Source organism: Aptenodytes patagonicus, chromosome 6 (assembly GCF_965638725.1).
Source record: "Aptenodytes patagonicus chromosome 6, bAptPat1.pri.cur, whole genome shotgun sequence".
NCBI classification, from domain to species: domain Eukaryota; kingdom Metazoa; phylum Chordata; class Aves; order Sphenisciformes; family Spheniscidae; genus Aptenodytes; species Aptenodytes patagonicus.
In genome coordinates this window covers 40,856,298-40,881,536 of record NC_134954.1, presented here as the reverse complement: position 1 = coordinate 40,881,536, position 25,239 = coordinate 40,856,298, and the positions used below count along the sequence as shown (strand labels likewise).

Below are 25,239 nucleotides of genomic sequence, written 5' to 3'. Positions count from 1 at the left end.
TAGTAGGTAATTAAGTTGAACACAGAAATCAGCCAGCTCCTTGTGTATGTAATTTCATACCTTATACACGTAATTTAAAAGTTTAGTCTCCAAAATAAAGAGGAAGCCAAAATGGCTAATTCTGTGTGTCCTCATTTAGCAAATGAGTTTTTGTATTTTCACAGACACTTAACGTGCACATCTCAGGGAACTAAAAAGGATTGCTTATGAGTTGGCAGAATCAAGGCTTCCTATAAACAGCACAGAAACAGACCTTCAAAGTAAAACAGATGATTTCCTACAGTTTTATTCTCCTTCTTTTGATGTGTCTTCTTTTGAATTATCATTGTTTGGTTACTAGAAAACACCTTCTAAACTTTTTGCAATACATATGAAAACAAACCCTTGCAAAAAGCCAAAGCAGCAAAAATGTTTCATTTCTTTACCCAAATTCTTAAAATCTCTGAGCTCTGCTCCTGTCTCTGGCTCCACCTTCCTTGGCTTTGCAGACCCCATTCCAATTTCCATTGAAGTCAATGCAAAATTATCCATTTGCCCCGCTTTAAAGTTCCACGAAGAGAGTTACGTTATTGGCATAATAATTTCAATTTAGCTCAGGCTAAATGTAATCATTCCTACTTTCCACTATGTCATTGAACTAGTAAACAAGAAGTGGTTAAGCTGTATCAACTACTGTTTGACTGTGGGAGAGAGGATAATAGTTGGGTTTCCGAAAAAGTAAAATAAATCTGTAGTTATAAATGTGCATTTATAATTCAATCGTCTTTTTTAAAGTTTACAAGATAGTAAACCAGACTTCCCAGAACTGCTTAAGGATTTTCAAATGGTAGGAAAGGAAAATACTACATTATACATTTGTCCATTACAAAACAAATTCCTTTTTATGTCACTGTGAACACCCAAGTAATTTTACTTTCTTTTCCCTGGGAAAGATGACTGACCAAGATGTCAAATACTTGGAAGACTTGCAAGAGGAATTTGACTTCAGGTATAAAACAATACAAAGCTTAGGTAAGAGTTTTTATAATAATTTTTAGATTCTCTAGGAAATGGCTGATTCCACAGCTAGACTCCAGTATCAGGGATTTTTGTACGTTACCCAGATAACATATGTAAACATAAAACCGGATTTTTACTTTATATAAAGTTATAGTCTTGGAACATAATGACTCTTTTGGGGTTAAGAGGGTAAAGAGGATCTTGTCGAGCAAGTATAGTTATTTTCTACAGATAAGCTGAATAATAGCATGAAAAAATAGTAATATCTTAATTTAAAGAACCTATTTTTCAATTTCCTCACCTTTGACATGGCCCTTCCTTGGCAGGATGTGGAAGAGCCTCTTATTTACCAGAGTAGAGTTGTGCAAAACTGATTTTTTTAGCCTCTAACTTGGCTTTCTGTTCTTTTTTGACCACAGTGGTGATAACCAGCTGGTAAGCACTCTGAATGCATGTTTGACCAGCCTATCATGGTTGAGATCTGCACATGGCAACAGTCCTTACATGATCTCTTTCAGAAAAGAAACTGACGTCCACTTGTGTCTGCTCAGATATCTTCATATTATCTCCCTTTGAACATGCAAAGATATTGGGCTTGAAATGTCCGAGTTCTTAAACGTGTCAATCCTATATGTTTGAGGCTGGATATGGCCAGGCAATCGGAAGAGATCAAGTTGCCATGGTTTAATGACTTGTTAGTCATCAGGCCAATCATAATTACTGACCATGCAGATGATTGAAGCCTGCCCCACTTGCAAAATAAAACATGCTTATATAAATGACTTTCAGGGCTTAAAAATTCACTGTGTCAACAAATGCTCTACACCAGCAAAGGCAGCTTGCAGTACCTTACAATGTGTGTGAGCAATTACTGTGGCTGACTTGACAATCAGTTACTTGTCTGCCTCTGTTGAAACATCTACTCTAACTTAATGGGAAGATGTCAATCCAGAGCTTAGCGGAGACACAGTTGGCACCAATTTCTTTTTTGAAGGTAGCATGAAAGATGTAAGAAGAGCAAAAGGTGGGGGAAGGTGATGGCGGGGGAAGAGCTGCATATGAAAGAGCATAGGGGAAGCTTGAAACTAATGCATGATCCAGAGAAGGAAAAAAGTTACGGAGAGGGGGAAATACCCAGTAATCAGTAGTCCTGGCTGCTGAAATCCCCACGGCAATGAACACTTTATCTCTGTTTCAAATGCCTAACCTCTATTCTCTCAGCCAGACGTGTAATTCACATCAAGTCCGAAGACCTTTAGTCTAACTGCTGACATCACAAGCATATTTCAGTAGTGCACAGATCAATCATTGATCCAAGCCAGATGTACATAATACACCAGTATGCACATGAATAGGAGATTTATAGATTTCTAGGTATCATCTGTATGTTTTCTATCTTTTCCTGTTCCACATGCACATCTAAAGAGTGGAGTCATAAAAACCTTGTCTTAAACTTGTACTAAAGTTAGTCCATTCAAATGAAATACCCTATTACGTAATCTACTGATATCTGCAGTTTATTTTTTCACTAGTTCATGCTGCAGTCTGCTCGTGGTTTTTTCCCCTCCTCCCCTTATAAACACACGCACGCACCCATGCACGCATTTGTACTGATTTTTTTCATCCCCCTGCAGAGCAGAGCGACAAAAACAGCGCCCTCATTAAACAGGAAATGTTGGCGTTGCAGGCGATGCTCAATACTTTAGACTACAAGAGAAAGGTTAGTGACATCTTTTGTCATTTGTGGTTTGTTTGCTTTCTCCCCTTATTCCCACATCGAATACTCAAATGCGTATGCATGCCTTTTTAAATCCTCCTCTCAGAAGAACAGACAAATAACAGGAGTTACAAATCCACAAAAGGTTTTGGGTGGGTGCGGGTGATTTTGACTAGCAGTTAAGAAATTGGCAATTAAGTAACGGCTCAATCAAGGATATGGTTCTGCACACCTTAGAAGGGAGGTGAGGGCATCACTTCACAGGACCTCTTATGCACTGTACTAAATGGATAACTTAGTTGGCAATATATACTTTTTAAAGTAAGCAAAAAGTATTCAAAGTAAATGTAATCTAATAACTGCCAAAAAAACCCCAAACAAACAAAAAAAACCCCAACAACCCACCAATGGTACCTTGCTCTGTTCTGTGACCGAGACTTGCAAATATGACAATATTCCCCTGACCACTTCCTTGCCGGCACAGAAAACAGTACATTTAGGCAATTTGTTTGAGTCCACATGCTTTTTAAGGATAAAAGCAAGCAAGCAAAAAAAACCAGTGCACTGGGTATGATACAAAACAAAAGGAGGACTTTTTTACCTTGACAGTACTTGTAAATGTACTCCTTCCACCTTCCACAAATGTAACACCTCCACCTTCTTGGAGGTGTTATGCCCACAAAGAATGCAACAATCCTCCTTCCCACCCCCAAAAAACGTTTTACTGAGAAAGAGTTCATAGACATTCAGGATTAATTTCAAGTACAATGGGTGATGAATCCAGTCACCTCTGAATTAGAGAGACTAAAGCCGTTGGGGCTAAATACAGTTACTTGCAAAGTAATTGAAAGAAATGTAATCAGCACTTTTATGATAATTGCTGAGTTTTGTGGCTGTTCCCTGTGGTCAGTTTGTGATACCTTTCCTATTTTACAGGAAGTACTCAGTAAAATAGGGCGTGTGATTCATGAAATCGATATGCTTATGAGCAACATGCTGACTGAAGAGCTGCTAGACTGGAAGAGACGGCAGCAGATTGCCTGCATTGGGGGTCCTCTCCATGGTGGGCTTGATCAGCTGCAGAACTGGTAAACTTGCCTTGAGCTTGTGTTTCCACTGAAAACCACAGGAAGTCTGCTGCACATGAAATGATCTTTCCTTTAGATCAGTTACCTTGCAACAGTAGCAAATTCATTAGCAGCTAAGCAAGTAAATAACACAAATACAATTTGTTTTGGTGGACAACATTTGCTATTCAGAATAAATAACGTTACAGTGAACTGCTGAGCCTGAGCCATGGCAGTCAGTCATTTTTTGGTTTGACAGTTGTTCCAGATACATGATACACACCCTCTCGGGAGTTTTGCTTGAGTAAGAACTGTGCTGACTGGGTTTGTCACTGAGGATAGTGGGAGTTTTGTCTAGGCAGGAGCTGGGTAGACACTTTATGCTTTGACTCACTAGGTACATCACTCCTCCAGACTTCAAACTACACAGGAATTGAGTGGCAGTAGTCTCTGTGGTGGAAACTCTAAAGGTGATTGCAAATAAATAAATAAAAAAAGGCATTATATTTAAAAAGATAATGCAGCCAGAGAATGTCAACGTCCTGGTCATTTCTCTCCCATCAAACTTCTCTTCTGGAGAAGGTGGAAGTAAAGAGTAAGAAGAAAAAAGGAAGGAAAACAACCAAGAACCTTCTTAGGTTTGAAGAAAAAGTATTTTTTGCCTTTTTTGTGTGTTTTTTTCCCACTGAAGTATTTTTTTTTCCAATGAAGGTGTTAAAAATAGCTAAAAGATGTGATTTTTATACTCACGTACCCTATTAAGCTGTTAGCAAGTGTGTTTGGATTTCATTTTCCTAACTGTTTTTACATTTCTGAGAAATGCACGTCCTCAGTGTTCGTAACTTTTTCATTTTATATAAATATTATCCTTTTAAAGAGTACATTTTGCAAAACCGCTAAGCTGCAGGAAAGAAATAAAATTGGCACAAGTGCCCTGCATGTAAAACGTCAGAACTGTGTACATATTTCTTCTAAATTATCACGGACAGCATTGCATTGCTGTTGATGAGGCCTGTTGCAAAAATATTTATCTTTGAAAATAAAGTAGGAAATTTTGCCTGATGTATTTATATACTCCTGTAAACAAAAGATGAATGGACACGAGTTTGGATAAAGCTAGAAAGCACCAATCGGTACTGATTCTGATTTCCCTAAGCAAGAACTTCAGGAGCCATTATATTCTAAGCAGCCGTTTACATGAAAGATTGCAAACTAATCTTCTGTCTTTGCTGTAGTTTTACGCTGTTGGCAGAGAGTCTTTTTCAAGTTAGAAGGCAACTAGAAAAACTGGACGAACTGTTGACCAGACTGACTTATGATGGGGACCCTATCCCAGTGCAAAGACCTCAACTGCTGGAGAAAGTCAACTTTCTGCTCTACAATCTTTTCCGGAAGTGCGTAAGCCATTGTCAGTGTACATAACTTTACCTGAACTGACACAAATTCATTGGCAACAATGAGACCACATTGTTAAGAAGAAAAAAAAATTTACAAAAGGTTCAGTCTCTGAAGATCTTAAAGACCGAGTTTCCAATATAAAAAGTATGTACAGCTGTCACCAAAATTCCTGGAAGCCGAAGGTGCCAGGCAGCTTCTCATGTGTAGTAGTTAAGGGTTTGTGGTCAAGTCCTGACTCTAGGTGAACACACAAAATCCATTTATTTCAGTAGGAGTCATGTACTTACTGCTGAGAACAGATTGGGGGTTTGGGGGTTTTTTTGTTTGTTTGTTTCTTTGGGGTTTGGGTTTTTTTAAGTAAAGTGGCAGGTGCTAATTTGTTCCTTGTCTTTCCTCTTCCCCACCAAGACATTCTATTAATATATAAAATATTATCATCATTCCTCTTGCCTTTTGTACTGGCTATATGAGAGATATACCACAAGTGACTATCTGAAAGCAAAACATAGTCAATTGGTTTTTTATAAAAAATGAAAAAAGATAAAATGATTGTTTAATTTCATTGGAGCCAGGCTCAGTGTATTTTCATGCTCTGTTTTATGGTTCTGATAGAAGTTTTGGTCTTCCAGATTTTTATCAGCCTGGTATTTTAGGACTATGGAATTTGTTTTGGTTTGATTTTTAATGTATTCCAAGTATCTGTTTCTTATGGGAACAATTCAACTGTAAGTTAGACCATTGCATCATTTTGAGAACTAAGTGTTGGAATACATACCTCCAACTTCAGCATCCGTAGAAAAAAAAATCTCTAAGAGGTAACAGCACTTTTTTTCCCCTAATACAGCTGTTTGTTTATGCATATTCCTAACAATCTATTTGTTTCACTTCTTTTCACACAGTTCATTTGTGGTTGAAAGGCAGCCCTGCATGCCAACACATCCCCAGAGGCCAATGGTTCTTAAAACGTTAATACAGTTCACTGTTAAATTAAGGTAAGGAAAGGAAATCTGGTGTAAATTCCTTCATTTGTGTACTGCATTTTATCCTAGGAGACTGTTTCAGAGTCTAGAAAGCAAAGCAGACCAACTTGTATTAGAGTCCTTTTGACTCCAGGGAGAGTTTTCTGGAATAGGGATATAAAGGCCACAGAATCTGTCACTCGTAATAAGTGGCAATAAAGAGTAAATCAGTGTGAGGAAGAAAGGCAGACTGTGGCGAAAAGTCAGCACCTTCAGGATTCTGTATGCATTGAATTCTTGTATTAATGACTTCGCAAACTGAGTAAATAATGATCCACATGATACGAGCCAACATTAGAATACTGAGTCACTTTTGCACGTAGGAAAGAGAAACTTCTGCGTTTTGGGGGGCTCTGGTGAATCAGTGACAAGCTATCTCTCTCCCAGTAGCTCCTTGCCTGACTTTGTGAAAAGAGCGAAGGTGGGAGAGGAACTCGCATCTCATTACCACCTTGCAGCGAAAAGAATGCATGGAGGGTTGGGGGATGGAAAGGGTACGTAAAGGAAAGTACACGTACATCTACGGTGCAGTCACAGATTATACATATCCATCTCTTAATTATTACCTCTTTGTTGTCTCTCTAGCCATTCCCTCAAACACATACGTGCAGGGCAGGAACACTCGCCACTGGAACAGCTCAGCCCCTCTTTCTGAGTACACAACCCTGTAAATCATGATATAATCCTAGATGCCTAATCTGTTTTCAGATTATAATCATTTCAGATACTTTGGTGTGGAGCTACTGGTCTCTAATATTTTCTGGTGAGAAATTTATTCTGTTAATATTCACTTTTACATTTTCTGTTTTGAAGGTTGCTAATTAAGTTGCCAGAGCTAAACTACCAGATCAGAGTGAAAGCAACTATTGACAAGTAAGAAACTTTAAAGTGAAGATATTCTCTCTCTCCCTACAGAGATAACACAGTTTTTTCAATTGCTACCCTATCTGATTTAGAAGTTGCTCTAAAAAGGAAAAACAAAAAACCCAAACCAGTTAAAACATCAGGGTAATGCTTTTCTTTTTTCAATGTGGAAGACGACTTTGTCTTTTTTTTATAAAAGCTGCTATTTCTAATTGATATTTTCAAATTGGAGGCAAGAAGTCCATTTAAGATTTGTTTCAAGACTTAGGTAAAATTCATCAGTCTGGAATAGTGGCATCACACAAAAACTTTAAATCAAAGTGTATTGCATTTATGGGATAGTTAACTTTGAAATAGCACTTATCTCTGCTTGCGTTAATAGGCCTGGAACCTTCAATGCAACTGCTCCAAGTAGTGCACAAAGCTTGTGCTTGAAAAGCTGGTGCTGTAATTAGTAACTATGGAGCTTAGAGAGTTTTATCCCTGCCTGAAATTAAGACTGCTACATAAACTCCATCTTTCTAAGGGTTTTGGTACTTTGATACCCACATATCATTCCAATGGCAGAAAAAAAACTAGATAAAATACACTACTTGCATCTGGCCAGATGCAAAAGTCTAACTGGACAGTACAAATTTCAGCTCTCTTTTAAAAATTGCAGTTTTGTTGGTAACGTGAATTAACTTTAACAAGGCAAAATCTACTGTCTCAAGATAAGTTCCTCAGTGCAAGTATGGCTTACACATTTACTGATTCACAATCTGTTTCCTCCCCCGGCCCCTCTTCTATTTTAGGAATGTTTCAACTGTAAGGTAAGAAAACAAAATAACAGATTTCTTAATTTATCCAATACAATACTATTTGAGTATGTAAGTGTAATGTCCTCCATAGTAATCGTAGATTCGTTCTGTGTGGAACACACGTGAAAGCAATGAACATGGAGGAATCCGCAAATGGAAGCCTGTCGGTAGAATTTCGACATTTGGTAAGTTTGACTGCTTTTTTCCTGTCGTGCACCTCTGGTAAAGAAATAAAAGATTCTTTAAAAACTATGCAGGGAGAACTGTATTACTGTCAAGTCTACACTCATTTTCTTTTTCCTTATACAGAAAGTTTACTCCTAGAACCTCTTTATCCTATTCCGTACTTTATCCATTCCATAAAATACGATTATATATTTTCACAGAAATGACAAAGCAAATCTTAATAATGCCAGAAAAGGGAAAGACTAATCATGTTGAATTACACAGCTTCTCAGAAACTGAGTTTTGTTAAAAAACCCCAAACCAAACAAAAAACTGTTGTCTAGGGGAAATATATAATTGAATGCTTTAGGTCTGGTTGAAATTAATGCCTGTGATAACTGTCTTTTGAGAGACTATAGTACTGCTTCTGTAACTTCTCTAATATCCCAGTGAATCATGCTTTCTGACTAGACTCCCTCACCTATGGTATGGGTTTTTTTGCTTAACCACAGATGCAGTGCATCAGTGTAGTTTTGCAAAAGGAGATGGAGATTGACAGTCTTTAGTGCTTTTTCATATTACACGCTTCGCAAGCACCCTAATTAACGCTTTGTTGTGTTAACTTAGTTTAAAAATTCGTTAAAAATATCAAAAGACTATTCACTTGAATAGACTTTTCAAGGCATAGTGTCAGAGCCTTCATTACAATGTATTTGTATATTGTAAACAAAACCTTATTATACTAAGAACATCATGGTTACAAATGACAGTCTATGTGTACTTCTATCTGTAGTTTCTTTGCCACATAAATACTGTTTTGCTTTATACAGCAACCCAAAGAAATGAAATCAAGTGCTGGAAGCAAAGGAAATGAGGTTTGTGCATTTATTTTACATGTTATTTTTGATTACTCTCACAAGTATTTCAGATTAGATTTTATTTAAATCAAAGAGCAACCATATGCTGTTAGATTTTGAAATATATTATCCTTATATTAAGTATAGGACCAATTACCACATGATGGTATAAGTATAATGAGAACTTTTCAGAAGTAAGTACTCAGAAATTTTAATTGCATGCCTCAAATTTGTGTGTAAAAAAGTTACAATAGGCATTCGTCTATGCCTTAAAGGCAGTCATCTTTAAGGCCACCTTTTTGGTCATTTACAGTTTGAAAAAATAAGCTTTTTGAGTTTTTTGCTGAAATAATTTTTCCTATAGGAACGGTTCTTTAAATATATATTCTGTTGGCCACGTTTACAGCTGAAGTAAGGGTATAATTATATCTGCATCAAAGAAGTTTGCTTGCCTCAACCAGGACCAGAAGTGTGCTTAGTTTACCAATACTCATGCGAATCCGGTCATAGGTTCCCCTCTTGTGGTGACACTGTACTATGACATGTTAGCCCTAACAAACCAGCAGGTACTTTGCAGTACCCAGATTTTAGAGACATGCACACACCACCTGGCACATAAGGTGAAAAGGTATTGCAAGTGCTTGCTTCCTAGCAGAGGAGCTTAAAATCCGTACGTTCTTGCTTTGCGGAGAACAGAAATCAGAAGTATTAACATCGGTGCTAATCCACACCCGGAACACCGTGTCCCTGTATCGTACAGTGCTCCTTCCATTCCCGTGTTACCCTCCAGCACCCCTCACATCCAGACCACCAGTGCTTCTTCCCCTGCCCAGCTCCTCACCATCTGCACACCCTACGTCCTTCTTCTCAGCCCTGGCTTCCTACAAACCGTGATTCCCCTGAGTGCGGCAGGTGTCACAGACAAAATCAGAATCGCAGGCAAGAAAGTTACTGCCTTCATTCATTCACCTTCTGCATCACTGGCAGGAGGGGAAAGGAGAACTGCCCCGGCAGGGGAGAGGGCAGGATGTCCTCATCCAGCAACTGGAGGCAGCAGGCAGGGAGGGGAGAGGCACGAGTACACACAAATTCTAGGGTGGCCATGGACCATCACTGTAAATTTAGCATTGCTATTTAACAGCAAAAATCTGCAGATAAATCTCTGATGGAAGCAAAGAGTCAGAAGCTTGCAGCCAATGATACAGCCTCTGCCAACACTACCAGAACAATTAGAGTCTCCCAAGGTAACTGAGGTCATAAGATGCTTCTATGAATGCCACCTACTTACCTAGGAAGTGAAATAGCCTTTACCGGTTTAAGGTATCTCCACACCAGTGTAACTTTTTTGCACAGTAGAAGTGCTGAGGGTAAAGTTATATTGGCAAGTTTCAAAAAAAAAATTAAAAAAAATAATAAAATCACTCATATTACAGCCCAAATAGATGTAGTTATACAAGCACAAAAGTTATTTCAAGTAGTCTTTAAGTACAAAGCAAAGGTGTAATTGGCATGGAGAATTTTAACCAAAAACCTAAAGCAGAAGATACTTGTGCACACTTCACATGGTGTTTCTGAACGGAGTAACTTGCAACCTGATTAGCAAGACTGAAACTCAAGGCTCGCCTCCCAACTACTTTGCTACTTACAAAGTCATTTGCATCAAGACAAGCAAATGCAAAAATGTAGGCATAAAAATGTTGGTGCTCTACTTTTGGTAGCATTTTACTCCCATTTTCACACATTGTGCCTTTGTAACTATATAAAACACAGGGCTGTGGAGAATTAGGACCGCTGAGCTGTGACATGGTTCACTGCTAGCTGATTTCCTCAAACAGAGCTTTTCCTTGGTCAAATCACAGTCTGTGAAGTCATTATTAGCATGAACAAGTTGTTTTGTTTTGTTTTTTTAATTAACAGCAACCATAATAATTTAAAAACTTGGTTTGTTATAGGATGTTTAGTAAGCTGAGAGTGTAGTTGTTAAGTATGACTTGCCTCATAAAAAAAAGTGGAAGCTCTCTGTATTTGAGATTTGTCCTTTCATGTGGATATGCCTTTTTGCCTAGATGATTTTTCCATGAGGAAAATGTAAGTTTTTGCAAAATCATAACGGGGGGTGTGGAGGGAGGGAGAAGGGGAGTTTCACCAACCCTTTTCAACTTTCTGTCAACAATACAGGTTGAGCTGGATTGATTCTACCTGTATTAAAACATTTGAGCTCATTTGATGGATGACTATTTCATGTAAAAGCCTTCAGCTATAAACTGGATTTTCCCTTTGCAAGGCAGATTTATTATTCAGATGCCTGAGGATCTCCTGTGGTCTCAACCCCTCATTTATACAGTATCTTTTGTTGCAGTGGCCTGTACATGTCCTGGAGGAGGTGCTCCATGGGAAAGATAAGGCCATGAGGCACTTTCCCAAGGAATAGTTTTCTTTTACATTGACTGAAAGCAGAGTATTTCAGTAAACGGAAGCATTTCAATTTGGGATTTTTGATTTTTTTTTCTTTTTTTAAAAAGTCTGACAAAACAAGTATGTGATGGGGAGGGGAAAAACAACAACAACAAAACAGGAAAAGGACAAATAGATTTTTATACTTTGACTTCTGGGGATGGGAACGTATTTCAAAAGATCTGTTTCCCAAGGGGCAGAGATTTGGATTTTTACAGGGCTATGCTGGTTTGTAATCAAAACAGAACGCTTGTACTACAAACTTTAATCAACTATGACAAACAGATTTTCTTTTTTTTTTCCCCATCCAAGAAAAGCTTGGGTTTTTAATACCAGATTTACTTTGGATTCATGATTTAGGCCTCTACTCCCTCAACTAGTACCATCTAAGTATACTTACAACAAACCTGTATTCCCAGATGAGGGCCTACTTGTCATTAAAGCTGTGGCTTTTTGTTTTGTTTCTAGTCTGTTTCTCCTTGAAGTTTAACATCTCTGTTTAAATTGGAATTGTCAATCAGTAAAGAAACTTTAGGAAAAGAAAAGTTGGAGACAACCTTTATCAGACACAAAAAATAATCTGTTAACTTTTTGTGTGCAAATCTGTGTTTAAAAGCACCATTTTAGAAAAAGTTAAAAGCAGAAGTTAAAGGTTTTAAAGTATTGCTTTAACAACGTCAAGGGGTTTTTTTAGATTCATCAGAAAAACACCACCAGACTTCTGGACTAATTTAATTTAACAAACATATTATTTCCTTCACTTCCTCCTTTTCCTGTTCTACTTATATATTTGATATGTGTTTTCTTTCAAAGTTGTGTAATCTCAGCAGTTGCATCACTAAAACAGTGTCAAATGCCAACTGTGCATTCACAGCTTTATAACCTACTTACTCCCTCAGGGCCCTCACATGGTGACGGAGGAACTGCACTCCATCAACTTTGAAACACAGGTCTGCCTGTATGGATTGACTATAAATTTGGAAGTGAGTATTCTAGCCAGGTTTTCTGGGGCAAGAATGAAAGGCATTTCCCAGCAGCTTACAGAAAAACAACCCTGTTGGGCCAGACCACAGGTCCATCTATCCTAGATGCTATCTTCAGCAGTAACCATAAGCAGACGCAAGATTTCCAGAATTTCTGGACAGAAACTTACGCTTCGGGAAGGAAGAGGGGGCTAAAAAACAAAGCATAACACAGCGCTAACACTTTCCTCGGCAGCATTTACGTACTGCATTCATTCTTTCCACCAGACCAGCTCTTTGCCTGTGGTGATGATTTCCAATGTCAGCCAACTACCCAACGCGTGGGCTTCTATTATTTGGTACAATCTGTCAACCAACGATCCTCAGGTAGGTCTTCAGTATGCAAGCACTGACTTTCTGCATTTTCACATTTCTATTATTTGGTGACCAAATATATCGATGTTTCCCTCTTAAAATGGCCTTATTTTCTTCACATACACTCTTATCAACAACATACTTTAATGTTGTTTATCTTTTGTTCCCTGCCCAGATATAAAACCATATGCATGCTTAGCCTTCCTTTTTGTAGGCTGAAGTATTAGTTCTTAAACTAAGGAAAGGTGATAGCCCTTCTCCACAACTTTTCTAGTTTGAATTTGCCTTTTTTGGATGCGGTTGACCAAAACTGTGCATGGTACAAAGTAATTCAACTAGTACAATTCAAAACTGTCAAAGCAGGTGTATAGATGGGTCTATAATGTACTTAAGTGCTGCTTTCTCTCATGCATTTTATAGGAGCTCATGCTTTCTATAGAGATTTTAAGTATCAAGTAGCACCTTCTAGTGGCTCTAACCGTGAGCAAAAGCAGAATCATTCTTTCTCAGGCTCCAGCTGGCTCAGCACATATTTTAGATTCGGTCACTGTTACTGTATTTGCAGATTGTAGAATAGTGCTGTCAGGCTTTCAGTTGGGGATTAGTGGCAGTCACATAGAAGTTCGGAGGAGAGAAAGGGTAAGACAGTTTACCATGGAGTGCGCCTAAGAACGATGGTAGGCAAGCTGACCAGCAGCCTGGACTTCATTATCACTCTGTGATACTCCAAAGAGTTTTTGCAGAGTCTTCAGTACATTACATGTACAGTCCAGAAACCAAATGAAAAACTAAGATGAGCCAAATGATTCAACAACATACCGCTATATGAGTATGTAACATTTTAAGATTTCCATGCACCAAACATATGAAAGTATAGTGAGAATATCTGCCTTTATTGGACAGGATTTAAGCATATTTTCACTGTCTTAACATACGATACTATCAGAAGCATAGCAAGGTATTTTATCATCCAAGATGCACACACAGACTCTCGCTCTCACTAGGAGTCTCCCCCTACAACTCTGCTCACCCAGAGTGGACCTTGCTGGGTGGCTGCAGGTGGGAGGGCCAGCACCTATTTGCCCCAATGTATCCCCCTGCACACCTAATTTTTAACACTTCCAGATTCTGCTCAAGTACTTGCAGTCTTCTTTTCCAGCTTGCAGTGTATTTCATGGTTGCTAACTGTCTAAACAAAGCACTAATTCTGTTGCAGAATTTGTCTTTCTTCAACAATCCCCCTGCTGCCACTTTAAGTCAGCTCTTAGAAGTACTGAGCTGGCAATTTTCATCGTATGTCGGTCGTGGACTCAATTCTGAGCAGCTCAACATGCTGGCAGAGAAACTTATGGGTAAGTGTATATAGAAATATACAGATTTTATTTGCTTTTGGGCTCTTATATTTGATAGTTACAGGTAATGACTTTAAGCATGACCTCCACTTCCAGAGCTGACTTCAAAAATGCCACAATGACATTTTTTTCTTTAAAGAAAAGCACGCATCAGCTTATTCTTACCACAAAGTGATTCAACTTCTGAACTTCCAGGCTGCTAAACTGAAGAAAGAGGGCATCAGAGTCACACTGAACTGTGATGTTATTTTGTTTCCTTAGCAAGTAATTATCTCACGCATCTGAAATCAAAAGGAAGTCTTTTTCCTTGCTTATGGGGTTTGGTTTGGTTTGGGTTTTGTTTCATTTTAAGTACCCATCCTTGTGGGTCTGTTTAGTTCTGGGACCCATCCTTCACTGGTGACAGCGTAGCAAAGAGGCCCTGTAACTTCAGCGAGATGAACTATTGAACACTTCGATCTGACAGTCCCCCAGAAGGGAGACGCCTTAGGGAAAGCTGGCAGAAGAAAAGAAAGCTTTATCTGTTTTTGGAGAAGAAACAATTATAAAATATATTGTGAGCTGTAAGAAACTCCAGGCTGAGGGTGTAACAACACCTCTACTGTCGGGCAAGAACAGAAGCATTTGTCAAAAACTGGGGGGAATCTTTACTTATTATTGCTTTCAAAGCTGGGAAGCGAAGACTGGTTTCCCTGGGTAACAGTCAATTTTTCTGATGGTTTCTTGGAGATTTCTTGCTTAGTGGAGTTGAGAGGTGCCACTGTACATCAGCAAGAATCATAAGAAACAAAAAATAAATTGCCTTAAACGTGGAAGCTCAAGATAGAGTGAAGGCCAAGAGAAGTAACGCTCGGGCTAAAAACTGAAACTGAGCACACAGTGTTGCAGAAACAAAGTCCCAGACTACTTAAGGCAAATATTCCCAAAACTACCATTATCAGCTGCTTCAAAAGGATACAGAAAAACTGATCTGCAGCCCCTTAGCATGCTCCTCTCAATCCCTCTCCAAGTCAGGATGTACTGTACTTCAAATATACAGACATCAAGCTTATATCTATTTCAAAACTTCAGAAAAATAGACTCACCATTTGGTTTCTTTTTTTGCTCTCAGGACAACAAGTCAGTTACAATGATTATCAGCTGTCCTGGGCAAAGTTCTGCAAGGTACGGTTCCGAAAGTAAAACTAGACTCTTCTTTCTCCTAACGCCCACATGCGTGCCTAACTCCGTCTCTCTGATGCTACTGGTAAGATTCCCACTTGCCATATGTGGGATTTGTAGCCCAGCACAATCACATTCATTGTAAAAATTTAACTAGGAAAATAACATTTCCAGAAGTTTAATGCTTGGGCTAAGAGATCTACTTAGTTACATTGCTACAGATATCAGAAACTGTCATTATAGTGTGCCCTATGTATTTCTGTAAATGATCTATAGATTGTGCTATCAAAGCACACAATACATTTTTCATAAACATACAGTAATTTTTTTTCATATGCTCAGTTGTGACCTAAATTATTTCAAGTCGGTCGATATATTCAGTAATTTTGATGAGGAACAGACAAGTTATTGACAAAGAAGGGTAAACCCATTTATTCATATTAACTACATTATTTAAATAAGCATGGAACCTCGGAAGGAAGTGCAACTTTCTTGTCATCATTTCTCTCAAAATGTAATTTCATAACCAGGAAGAAACAACGAATGTGATTTTTTTTTTCTTGAAAAATGAGAAGCTTTCAATGCATATCTTAGAAATCAATTGGTTTTTTGTCAGGCTGAGAGACGTTACTCAAAACAGCTGTTCAAATTTGTCATTCTCACTTGAACAAACTAGATTATTCGTAAGAAACTGAGATAGCCATGTCATGTGGATGTTGGGTAACAACACTCTCACAATTCTCTTCTTGTGTGTGTTGGTTTTGTTTGTGTTTTGTGGTTGTTTTTTTTTTTTTAAACCATCAGGAACATTTGCCTGGGAAGTCTTTTACCTTTTGGGTTTGGCTTGAAGCCATCCTGGACTTAATTAAAAAACACATTCTGCCTCTTTGGATTGATGGGTGAGCAACAAGGAAACTGCTGTATATTGATCTCTCTCTGCTTTGTCTTTTTTCTTTACTAATCTCAGTTTTAGCTATGCACAAGAGAATTGGCAGAGAGTTTAATACTTCTGTCTCCCTCTTCCCATTTATAACCTTTTGAAATTTTTGCCAAAGGGGAACATCATTGAATCTCTTAGAAATGCAGGTTTAGATCTGTTTATCAGTTCTGTCAGTGTACAGTCAAGTACTGTGATAAATTTCATCATGCTTCATAGTACTTTGAGCTCAACACCACACTCCACACGTAACTCATGTGAAGCTTTTGTCATAGTTTCAAGACCTTATAAAGCTTTTGTAACCAGGCTTTGAACACCTATATAAAGTTTGGCCAGATGCATTGCACAGATTGAAGTCTGTATTTTTTTCCAAAAGCAAACCCATGATTTCCTGTTACACTTCAGGTACATAATGGGATTTGTAAGCAAAGAGAAGGAACGAATTTTGCTCAAGGACAAGACACCAGGAACATTTTTATTAAGGTTTAGTGAAAGCAATCTGGGTGGAATTACCTTTACTTGGGTGGATCAGTTAGAAAATGGTAAGTATAATTTTAAAAAAATAACATAAACCTCAAACTCTGCAATACACCTGTAATACAGGAGCCACGGTTTCTTCGGTTTGAAAGTAAAATTCATGTGTATCATGTCTTAGTATGGTTTTGGACAAGATACAAGTATCATATTTACTGAAACACAAACCAAAACTCTGAAAGTCTACCTCTCAGTTCTTTGTATTAACTATGTAAGTTCATTAGGAGATGTATCTGCTTACTGCAGGCTTTAAATTTGTTTCCACATGTGCAGAAAGTATAACTTGAAAGATACTAACATCGGTATGAACAGGTAAAACCCACACCAGTGTAAACTGCAAAAGAAAGGCAAAAATACATTCCAACTGCAGATGCTGATCTACCAGTTATCAGCGGTTATGGTGCCTTTGTATTTTTACAGGAGATGTAACATTTCATTCGGTGGAACCCTATAACAAAGGTCGCTTATCTGCACTGCCTTTTGCCGACATACTGCGCGATTACAAAGTTATTATGGCAGACAACGTTCCTGAAAACCCTCTGAAGTATCTGTATCCAGACATTCCCAAAGATAAGGCCTTTGGCAAACACTACAGCTGTCAGCCAAATGAAGGTTGGGCTCCATTTCTGTGTTTACCCTTTCTGCAAAGCAGCTGCAAAGTCAAGAGGCAATTTGAGGAAGGGGGCAGGGAGGAAGGGAACAGATTAAGATGCCTCCTTTAATCAGCATCTTCAAAAGAACTGTTTTAACACGTCTATCATTTAGACAGCTTCATTTTGTAAATATATCCCTGGTCTTAGAGGTCACATTAGAGGCAATGACAACAATATTTAAAAGAAGCTAAGAAATAGATCTTAGGGCAGAAAGAGTCAAAAAAATAGGATTTTTTTTCGTGACCGATGCATTACTAAATTCAGTGCTCGGGTGTTCAAAGGAGATGAAACTGAAAAGTCATCCTGCTTATCAGCTTCATAATCATGTTACGCCGTAGCATGCTGTCTCTTTAATTTCAAGGAAATTCTGTGTTTTCCAAACAGCTTGGAAGACCTGCTTTATTCCAGCAGTATAACCCCTGGCAACTGCACTGGAAAATACAAGAAGGCTAGACAAGAATGGCTGCAAATACATTCAGGCCCATGGTCTTTCTTGTCCAAGTTACAAGTCAGGCTATTTTTAAATCAAACTCGCTCTCTCTCAAAAAAGCCCTCAAAGCCTTTATTGTAATACACATTCTTCTGGACTTTCAGTATGAAAGGTTACAATTCCATTTGAATTCAAATTCCTACACTACTCAAAAATATTTGGAGGCTACAAATGTTTTTCCTCTTCATTTTAATTCAGTGGACTTTGCCTAATGCTCCAATCCTCTAAAAATGTACGTATGTGCTTAATTTCATGTAAAAGACATTGCTGAAGCTGTATCTGTAGAGATAGAGCTCCATGCAAGCATTTGCAGAACTGAAATCTAGAGGCTCAGAAGTACCAAGCTTGCAGAGTTACAGGATATTTGCTTCTGAAGCCCTAACAAGGTATCTTTCATCAGTTATTGTATTATATTCTGAGATGGCGATTCATATCAAGGGAGCACAGTCAATTACGTGACTAAGACCTGACCTCAAAGACTAATCTCAGGAATTCCCCTCATTTTTATGGCTGCTTATTTAAGTATAAACAGGGATATTTCTTTTTTAATATATTATGGTCTGCAGCGCTTAAAGTGGATAATCAATTTCAAATAAACAATAAAATTACTAGGCAATATTTAATTTCTCTAATATTTATTTTTAGTCTCAAAGCCCTCAGATGGAGGAGGCAAAGGTTATGTTCCTTCTGTATTTATCCCAGTCTCCAAAATGTAAGTATCCTTACAGATGTATTACACTTCAAATGTTATTTCTATTAAATTTACATACTGTTTCAAAGTTTTCCCTGCCTCCCTTCCCCCATTCAAATAGTTTGGGATAGCAACACATCGCGTGTTTTTATTTGGCCAAGGACTGCCAAAGACAAAAAAGGGAAGTAAAGAACTTCACTTCTACAACGCTTTTCCCATCCACGTGGCAAAAATTTGTAAAAATTGAAGGCAGACTTTATGGTACTCTGATCTACTTACCTTTCACTGTCTCCTTTTCTCTCCAGCAGCTGATATTACAGAGCCAGGTTTATCCTCTCTTCCCTCGGTCCTATCTCCTACATTTTTAAACATATACCAGGTTGTTGGCATGTGCTTACAGGGCCACCAGCAAGCCCAAGTACAGGCTTAACTAACTTAATAAGCATTCACCATACTCCACTGCTATGCATCAAGTTAGGGGGATTTAGGTTGCTTTTAAGATTATTTTTGTGTTTTTTGTTTTTGTTTTTTTTAAGCCTAAATGATTCTACAGATCCACATTCTCCATCAGATCTTCTTCCAATGTCTCCAAGCGTTTATGCTGTGCTGAGCGAACACCTGAGTCCCACAGTGATTGAAACTGCTGTATGTTGTAAACTTTTCCATTCATAAGTTAATACTAAGCAAACGGGACACGTACAACACATGCTGGTTACAAAAAGGCTGCTTGTACAATTATGAAAAAATTAGTGCTCTTTCATCACTTGCTGCATTACATTCTGAAACGATGGTGCAGACATTTCCTATTCTAAATGGGACAGGATGCTGCAAGCATACTTGGAAGCACTGTGTTATGTGAAATTGTCTGACACGCTGGCCAGTGAACCATGAATGTCACAATTGAAAGATCTCAGAGTTCTTGCACAAACGAAGCCTTTACACTGACAAATACATAACGATTACACTGATTCTGTAGATAGCACAAAGGACTTGACTTGCTCAGGGAAGCTGCACAAGGAACATAAAAATTTCCGATTCAGCAAACTTGCACAACTTTTCAGCGCTGCAAGTTTCTACATGGGGTACCAAAGTGAGAAATTAAAAGTCAGCTAAAACATTTTTAGCAAATAAAACTAATATTCACTAAGTATATAGAAAGATTGGGAAAATACTGTACCAATGTCCTATTAAAAATATTTTCCTCTTTTACTTACTGACTAGAAATTGTGTTCTGAATCATTGTGGCTTAGAGTACTTAAGAGCACTGATGTATACCCACACTGGGGATTTGTCCAGCAGACTTCTATCAGGAAACACAGCAGTGGTTTGGCTTTAACAGCTTTAAAATAAAACCTCCTTTTTAATACTAGCTCTTAGTTTTCTGTATGTTCAGTGATTTATGATCTTAAAATGGTTATGTATTTAAAAGCCTGTCAACTCCCCTTCAAATGCCTCTCTGTAAACACTCCTCCTTACCCACAAACAGAACAAAACTAAGCCAGAATCCTGACTGTCGATGATTTGAAACACAGTTAAACTTTATATACAAATAGAGGAGTTCTTCACCAAGCTGAAGATCTGTTCAAGACCAAAATATCTTTTTTTTGCTTCTTCACCTTTTTCTCTGATAGCACTCATGACAAACTAGTTCTTCAGCTAAAATTGAAATACTAGCCTGAATTAAAATTCTGCATTAAAACCTACCACTCCCAATCCAAGGAGATTTGTCCCTGCTCGTTTGTTGTTTGGTTTATACATACGAAAACAGTTCTGACCTCCTGAACTGCATTTGTGAACTACATATGCATTTGCATTTCCCAAAGTTTTGGCAGTGAAAATAATAGTTGGCTTCACTTTTGTTTATCATCAGGCTCCAAACGTTTTTGGTTTCTTTTAGCATGCCCAGTAATTCTCAAACCAGCTGTGACCATCACCATCTTTTGGGGTCACAACCACACAAAAAGAATGTGTTCAGTGATGAATTGGGAGAGTCAAATACAATCATGCTGCAGTTTTTAAGGGTACTAGAGAAGTAGTTCACTGCTGCTAGACAGTACGTGGATTTCTGGAGGCTCCTGCTAGAAACGTTTTCAAGTTCTGCTAGAAATTAGGGGAGAAAACAGTTTTGGAAGATTTTTAAAGAATTCCTTCCCTCCTTTTTCCATGCTATTTACCTTGCTAAATGGGAATGAGGAAAATACGGAGGTTTTTTCTTTATTATCCCAAATTCACACAATATAATCTACCCTGGGGAAGAGCTGTCTAAGTACAGTAAGTAGATAATCTGCATTATTAAAGCAACACTTTTCCTCCATGAGATGCCAATAAAAAGCACTGCGTGAGATGCGGAGAACAAGAGTGAAATCTGCAGCAGGACAAAATATCCTACAACTCAGTAACTCAGTCTTAGCAAGATATACTTTCTGCAGTCTTGCTAAATTCCCTTCTATTTCCCCCCTCTCCCGATTCACCTACCCATCGGGAAAACAAAGCCTGCAGTAAGAACCCCCCTATACATATCCATAGGCTGAAAGAACCACAAAAGTTCATATAAAAAAATACCATTTTTATCGCAACTGTTTCCCACACAGTTTTTTTCTAATAAGCATTCCTGTATTTTGTAAAGAACTAGAAACAGGATCCTCAGATCCTTACCAATTTGCTTTAGATTGTCAAAATGACACTGCAGTTACCTTGAGCCAGAGAAGGTTTCATCTGCAGTTATTTTTGAATGAACAGCAGTAACTGCCATGAGACTAATCTTTTCCTTCTTCTCTTCTAGCTGAGTTCTCCTTACTCAACTGACTGAAGTTCACATACTAGAAAAATTAGTAATCGTGTGAACACTGGATGGGTTAAAGATGCAGTAAATTCTTTCGTCATCTTTGTAAATCAGCATTTCCTGGAAACCATTATGATGTTATTCTTGGGCCTCTTTCTGTTATCAATACCATGTAAACCAGGAATCTTCTCCCTAGGGATTACAAATAGCCTCCTGCAAGTCAGAATTGCTGTCCTCACTGATAAAAGGCCAAATCCTTTCCGGCTTGGAGGTCGTTTGACTTCAGTGGGGTCCAGCAGGGATAAATTTTACTTGCAGAATTAACGTCCTTAGAATTGCTGTAAATACGAGAGTGTAACAAAATGTTTTGCTTCTGAGAACAGCATATAAGGATAACTAAAGACATTAACGTGCTTGGGGAAATTAGGATTTATTATGTTAAAAAGTTTCTGTTTAATCATCATCTGGTATACCATTGGTTTAGCTTCTATTTTAAAGCAAAGATTCTCATCCCTCTGAGTTCGAATGTGCCATAGGCATCCAGAGTTTACTTGTTTTCCTTCAGCATAGATTTTTATCTGCCACCACAGCAGAAGTCACAGAAGGAAGGCAGGCAGGCAAGGCTGGGAAGAAAAGGGAGTGCCAGAAGGGAAACAGACACAAAACTTTGGTGTCAAAGAGGCTGTTTCCATTTTGCCACTGGAAGAGAGGGTTGGTAAAACTTACCCCTGTCACAAAATAGTTGCAGAAGTAAACCTGTTTGTGCATGTGTCGTGGTTTAATCTCAGTCGGCAACTAAGCACCACGCAGCCGCTCGCTCACTCCCCCCCACCCGCTGGGATGGGGGAGAGAATTGGAAGAGCACATGTGAGAAAAACTCGTGGGTTGAGATAAAAACAGTTTAATAATTGAAATAAAATGATAATAATATGATAATAATAATATTACACAAAGCAAGTGATGCACAGTGCAATTGCTCACCACCCGCCGACCAATGCCCAGCCAGTCCCCGAGCAGTGGCCCCCCCCCGGCCAGCTTTCCCCAGTTTATGTACTGAGCATGACGTCACATGGTATGGAATGTCCCTTTGGCCAGTTTGGCTGTGCCCCCTCCCAGCTTCTTGTGCACCTGCAGCCTTCTCAGTCAGTAGAGCATGGGAAACTAAAAAGTCCTTGGCTAGTGTAAGCATTACCTAGCAACAACTAAAACATCGGTGTGTTACCAACTTTGTTCTAATCCTAAATCCAAAACACTGTACCAGCTACTAGGAAGGAAATTAACTCCATCCCTGCCGAAACCAGGACAGCATGAAGCACTTGGATAATACAGCAAGTACTATCAGAAAGTCTACAAAGAAAAAATCCTGGTCTGACAGAGTTTGGATACTATCTGGTAAACACGGACTGGGAAGGACAGTTTTTAAAAATAGTTACTGAAGAGCTGCAGCATTTGCTGACCACTGGGCAATTTGTGCTATATGACAGAATATTACATGCCTGTCAGAGACTCATTTAATAAGCAGAATAACTAGGTTTTATGTAAGTGGTACATTGCCTTTTTAATCCTTTTTTTCTTTCAGGCACTGTTTAGTGCTGGGTTTGGGTTGTTTGGTTTTGTTGTTGGTTTTTTTCCCCCCAGTATTATCCCTAAAAACTCTATTAACAGAATAATAAACAGGCAATTCCAAGGCCACTGCATTTCACGTATGCAGGCTCATTCAAGATTTAATTCTTGTCTCCAGAATATATGGTTAAAGCATGCAAAGTTCTTAAAATACATATGAACACTTGAGCATTTGCACCTTACACTCTTCTTGAGTAGGTACAAATTAGACATCTGGGATGAAAACATAACCTCCTTGAATCAGTAAGACCTGGATTTTACTTTCATTTCTCCTTTTTTACTCACTCCTCTCACCCATACTATTGACGTTAGTTGAAAGCATGTGAATGGAAAGAGTAATGAGATACTTCTGTGATACATGGGAGTAGATTTTAAATGAATGAACACATCTCTGTTCATTAATCTGAGTGATTCAAAGCAAGCTGCAGATAGTAATTAATTTTCTCTCAGAAAGCATCATGTATTTTCCAGAACCACAAGAGCAATTGTGTATATAGTTTGGTAACATCTGTAATTTATATGATCAGTATGAATAAAAACAGATTTTGGCTTAAAGCTGGATACCTGGACTTTTGTGGAATTTTTTCAGGATACAACAAAAATAGCCTTGCCAACTTTTTGTTGATCTCAAGTCTGAACTACAAGCAGCAAAGATAACTTCACCTTGCAATAGCTATTGCATCCCTTTTCATTCTAACCTGTCCTCAATCTTAATACAAACAAAATGGGGGGCACCCTATGCTTTTAACCATCTAACCTTCATGAGAAGTACTGTAAAAAACGTCTAGACATAGCACGTGAATCAATCTTCTCTCTCCTTCCTCCCTGCTCCCCGTGCAATGCAACCCTTCAAGACTCTCAAGTCTTGACTTGAACACAATGTATTTGTGTTACTGAATAGCACTGTAGATCAGATTTTGGCGTTACAGTTTCTACTATTGTTTTAAAACAGATTTTGCAAGGGCTAGATTAAACACTTAATTGAAAGGCATACTTTCAACTGACTACAAATCAGTTTGTTGCTCTAAAGGAACATTGGAGTCATTTTCTGTAAGATATGTATACAGGCCAAGCCTCCTTCCATAAAAAAAAAAGTGAGAATTTTGTCCTTATGCCACTATGAGTAAGAATAAGGTTCTCTAGTAAAATGATCAGGGCCAGGGGGGAAACACGCTGAAAGGGATGCCTCAGATACTGCCAGAAGAAAAGAAACATCTGCTTTCAAGTACTTTTACTAACTGTGCTTGTGCTTTCACTGTGTTTTGCAGCAGCAAAGTCAAAAATAACAGGGGGGAAAAAAATTGCCTAATTGTTCTGTGCTTTGTGCCTTGCTGCATCACCGTAATGACTTTAATTAAACAAATGTAAAAACTATCAGTTACCTTCTACTATAGTTTTTATTTATAGCCACATTTATATCCACTATTCGGTAGCATTTCATGCCATGAAGTTTACCAAGCAGACCTTCCACATACTTGTTTCTTCCATGGACTAAGAATTGTCTCCTCCATCTGAGGAGAGAGTGGGATACAAAAGATACCAAAAAGGATCCAAATATCCCGGAGATGTGCACCGAAGCCTGGACTTTTTAATTCTTCCAGTCTTTGTTCACACCTCATACACGAGACAAGAACAAGACCATTCATATCCAAGTAGCTGTAACAGTATCCTAGCAAATAAGACTGTTGAAAGAAAGACATGAAGGAAAAAGAAACCTCTTTATCAAAAGATATTCAGTGGGAAGAAAATTCTCAAGTGACAAAATGCCAGGAACGATTAAAACACTCAGCCGCCTGCAGTTTATAAGCATTCTTAAAGTTTCTGTAACTTTGATGGAAATCTGGATTACAGTTCATAAACGAACAATTCCAACCGTGTTTTTACATTCCTTTAATACACTTAATTAACAATGGCTATTGCTTTCCAGAGCCAGCCTGTCACTACACCGGCCGAGTATTTCACCAACAGTTGAAAACCGGTAGATTTTCTTACCGCAACGGTGAAAAGCAGATCACTTTCTATTGCTTACAGTTCAGAACTATTTTTAACCTCCCATGCTTTCAACCCCCATAAACCGTGACGATGAGGAAAACAAGCCGCTGCTGCCTAGATAGGGAGAGCCGAGCCGGGCCAGGCTGGCGGCTGGCGCCGCCGTGCCAGCGGCCAGGTGCTAGCCACCGCCCGGGGGCCCAAGCGGCCCCCCTCGTCGCTGAGGCCGACTGCTCCGCCCACAAAGAAGGCCGCTGCGGCGGCCGTCGCCAGCCGTGCCCGGGGGAAGGCGGGGCGGGGCGGCGGGGAAGGCCGGGCCGCCGTAGCTTTCGCTTTCGCCTTCCCCTCAG

At 38.7% G+C, this 25,239-nt stretch overlaps 1 protein-coding gene across 1 annotated transcript in view; it reads left to right on the top strand.

The window, feature by feature from the left end:
- STAT4 (signal transducer and activator of transcription 4) overlaps positions 1-22,331 on the top strand; it is a 43,217-nt gene extending 20,886 nt beyond the window's left edge. The window contains exons 6-24 of the mRNA XM_076342241.1: positions 933-1,011; positions 2,634-2,719; positions 3,653-3,804; positions 5,019-5,177; positions 6,081-6,173; positions 7,014-7,073; positions 7,859-7,876; positions 7,956-8,049; positions 8,860-8,904; positions 12,240-12,323; positions 12,591-12,689; positions 13,894-14,029; positions 15,141-15,193; positions 15,995-16,089; positions 16,533-16,669; positions 17,082-17,273; positions 18,450-18,516; positions 19,032-19,140; positions 21,278-22,331. Of these exons, the coding sequence (XP_076198356.1) occupies positions 933-1,011; positions 2,634-2,719; positions 3,653-3,804; positions 5,019-5,177; positions 6,081-6,173; positions 7,014-7,073; positions 7,859-7,876; positions 7,956-8,049; positions 8,860-8,904; positions 12,240-12,323; positions 12,591-12,689; positions 13,894-14,029; positions 15,141-15,193; positions 15,995-16,089; positions 16,533-16,669; positions 17,082-17,273; positions 18,450-18,516; positions 19,032-19,140; positions 21,278-21,304 (1,785 nt within the window). The 3' untranslated portion in view covers positions 21,305-22,331. The remainder of the gene's footprint in view (positions 1-932; positions 1,012-2,633; positions 2,720-3,652; positions 3,805-5,018; positions 5,178-6,080; positions 6,174-7,013; positions 7,074-7,858; positions 7,877-7,955; positions 8,050-8,859; positions 8,905-12,239; positions 12,324-12,590; positions 12,690-13,893; positions 14,030-15,140; positions 15,194-15,994; positions 16,090-16,532; positions 16,670-17,081; positions 17,274-18,449; positions 18,517-19,031; positions 19,141-21,277) is intronic.
- Positions 22,332-25,239: the final 2,908 nt, after the last annotated feature.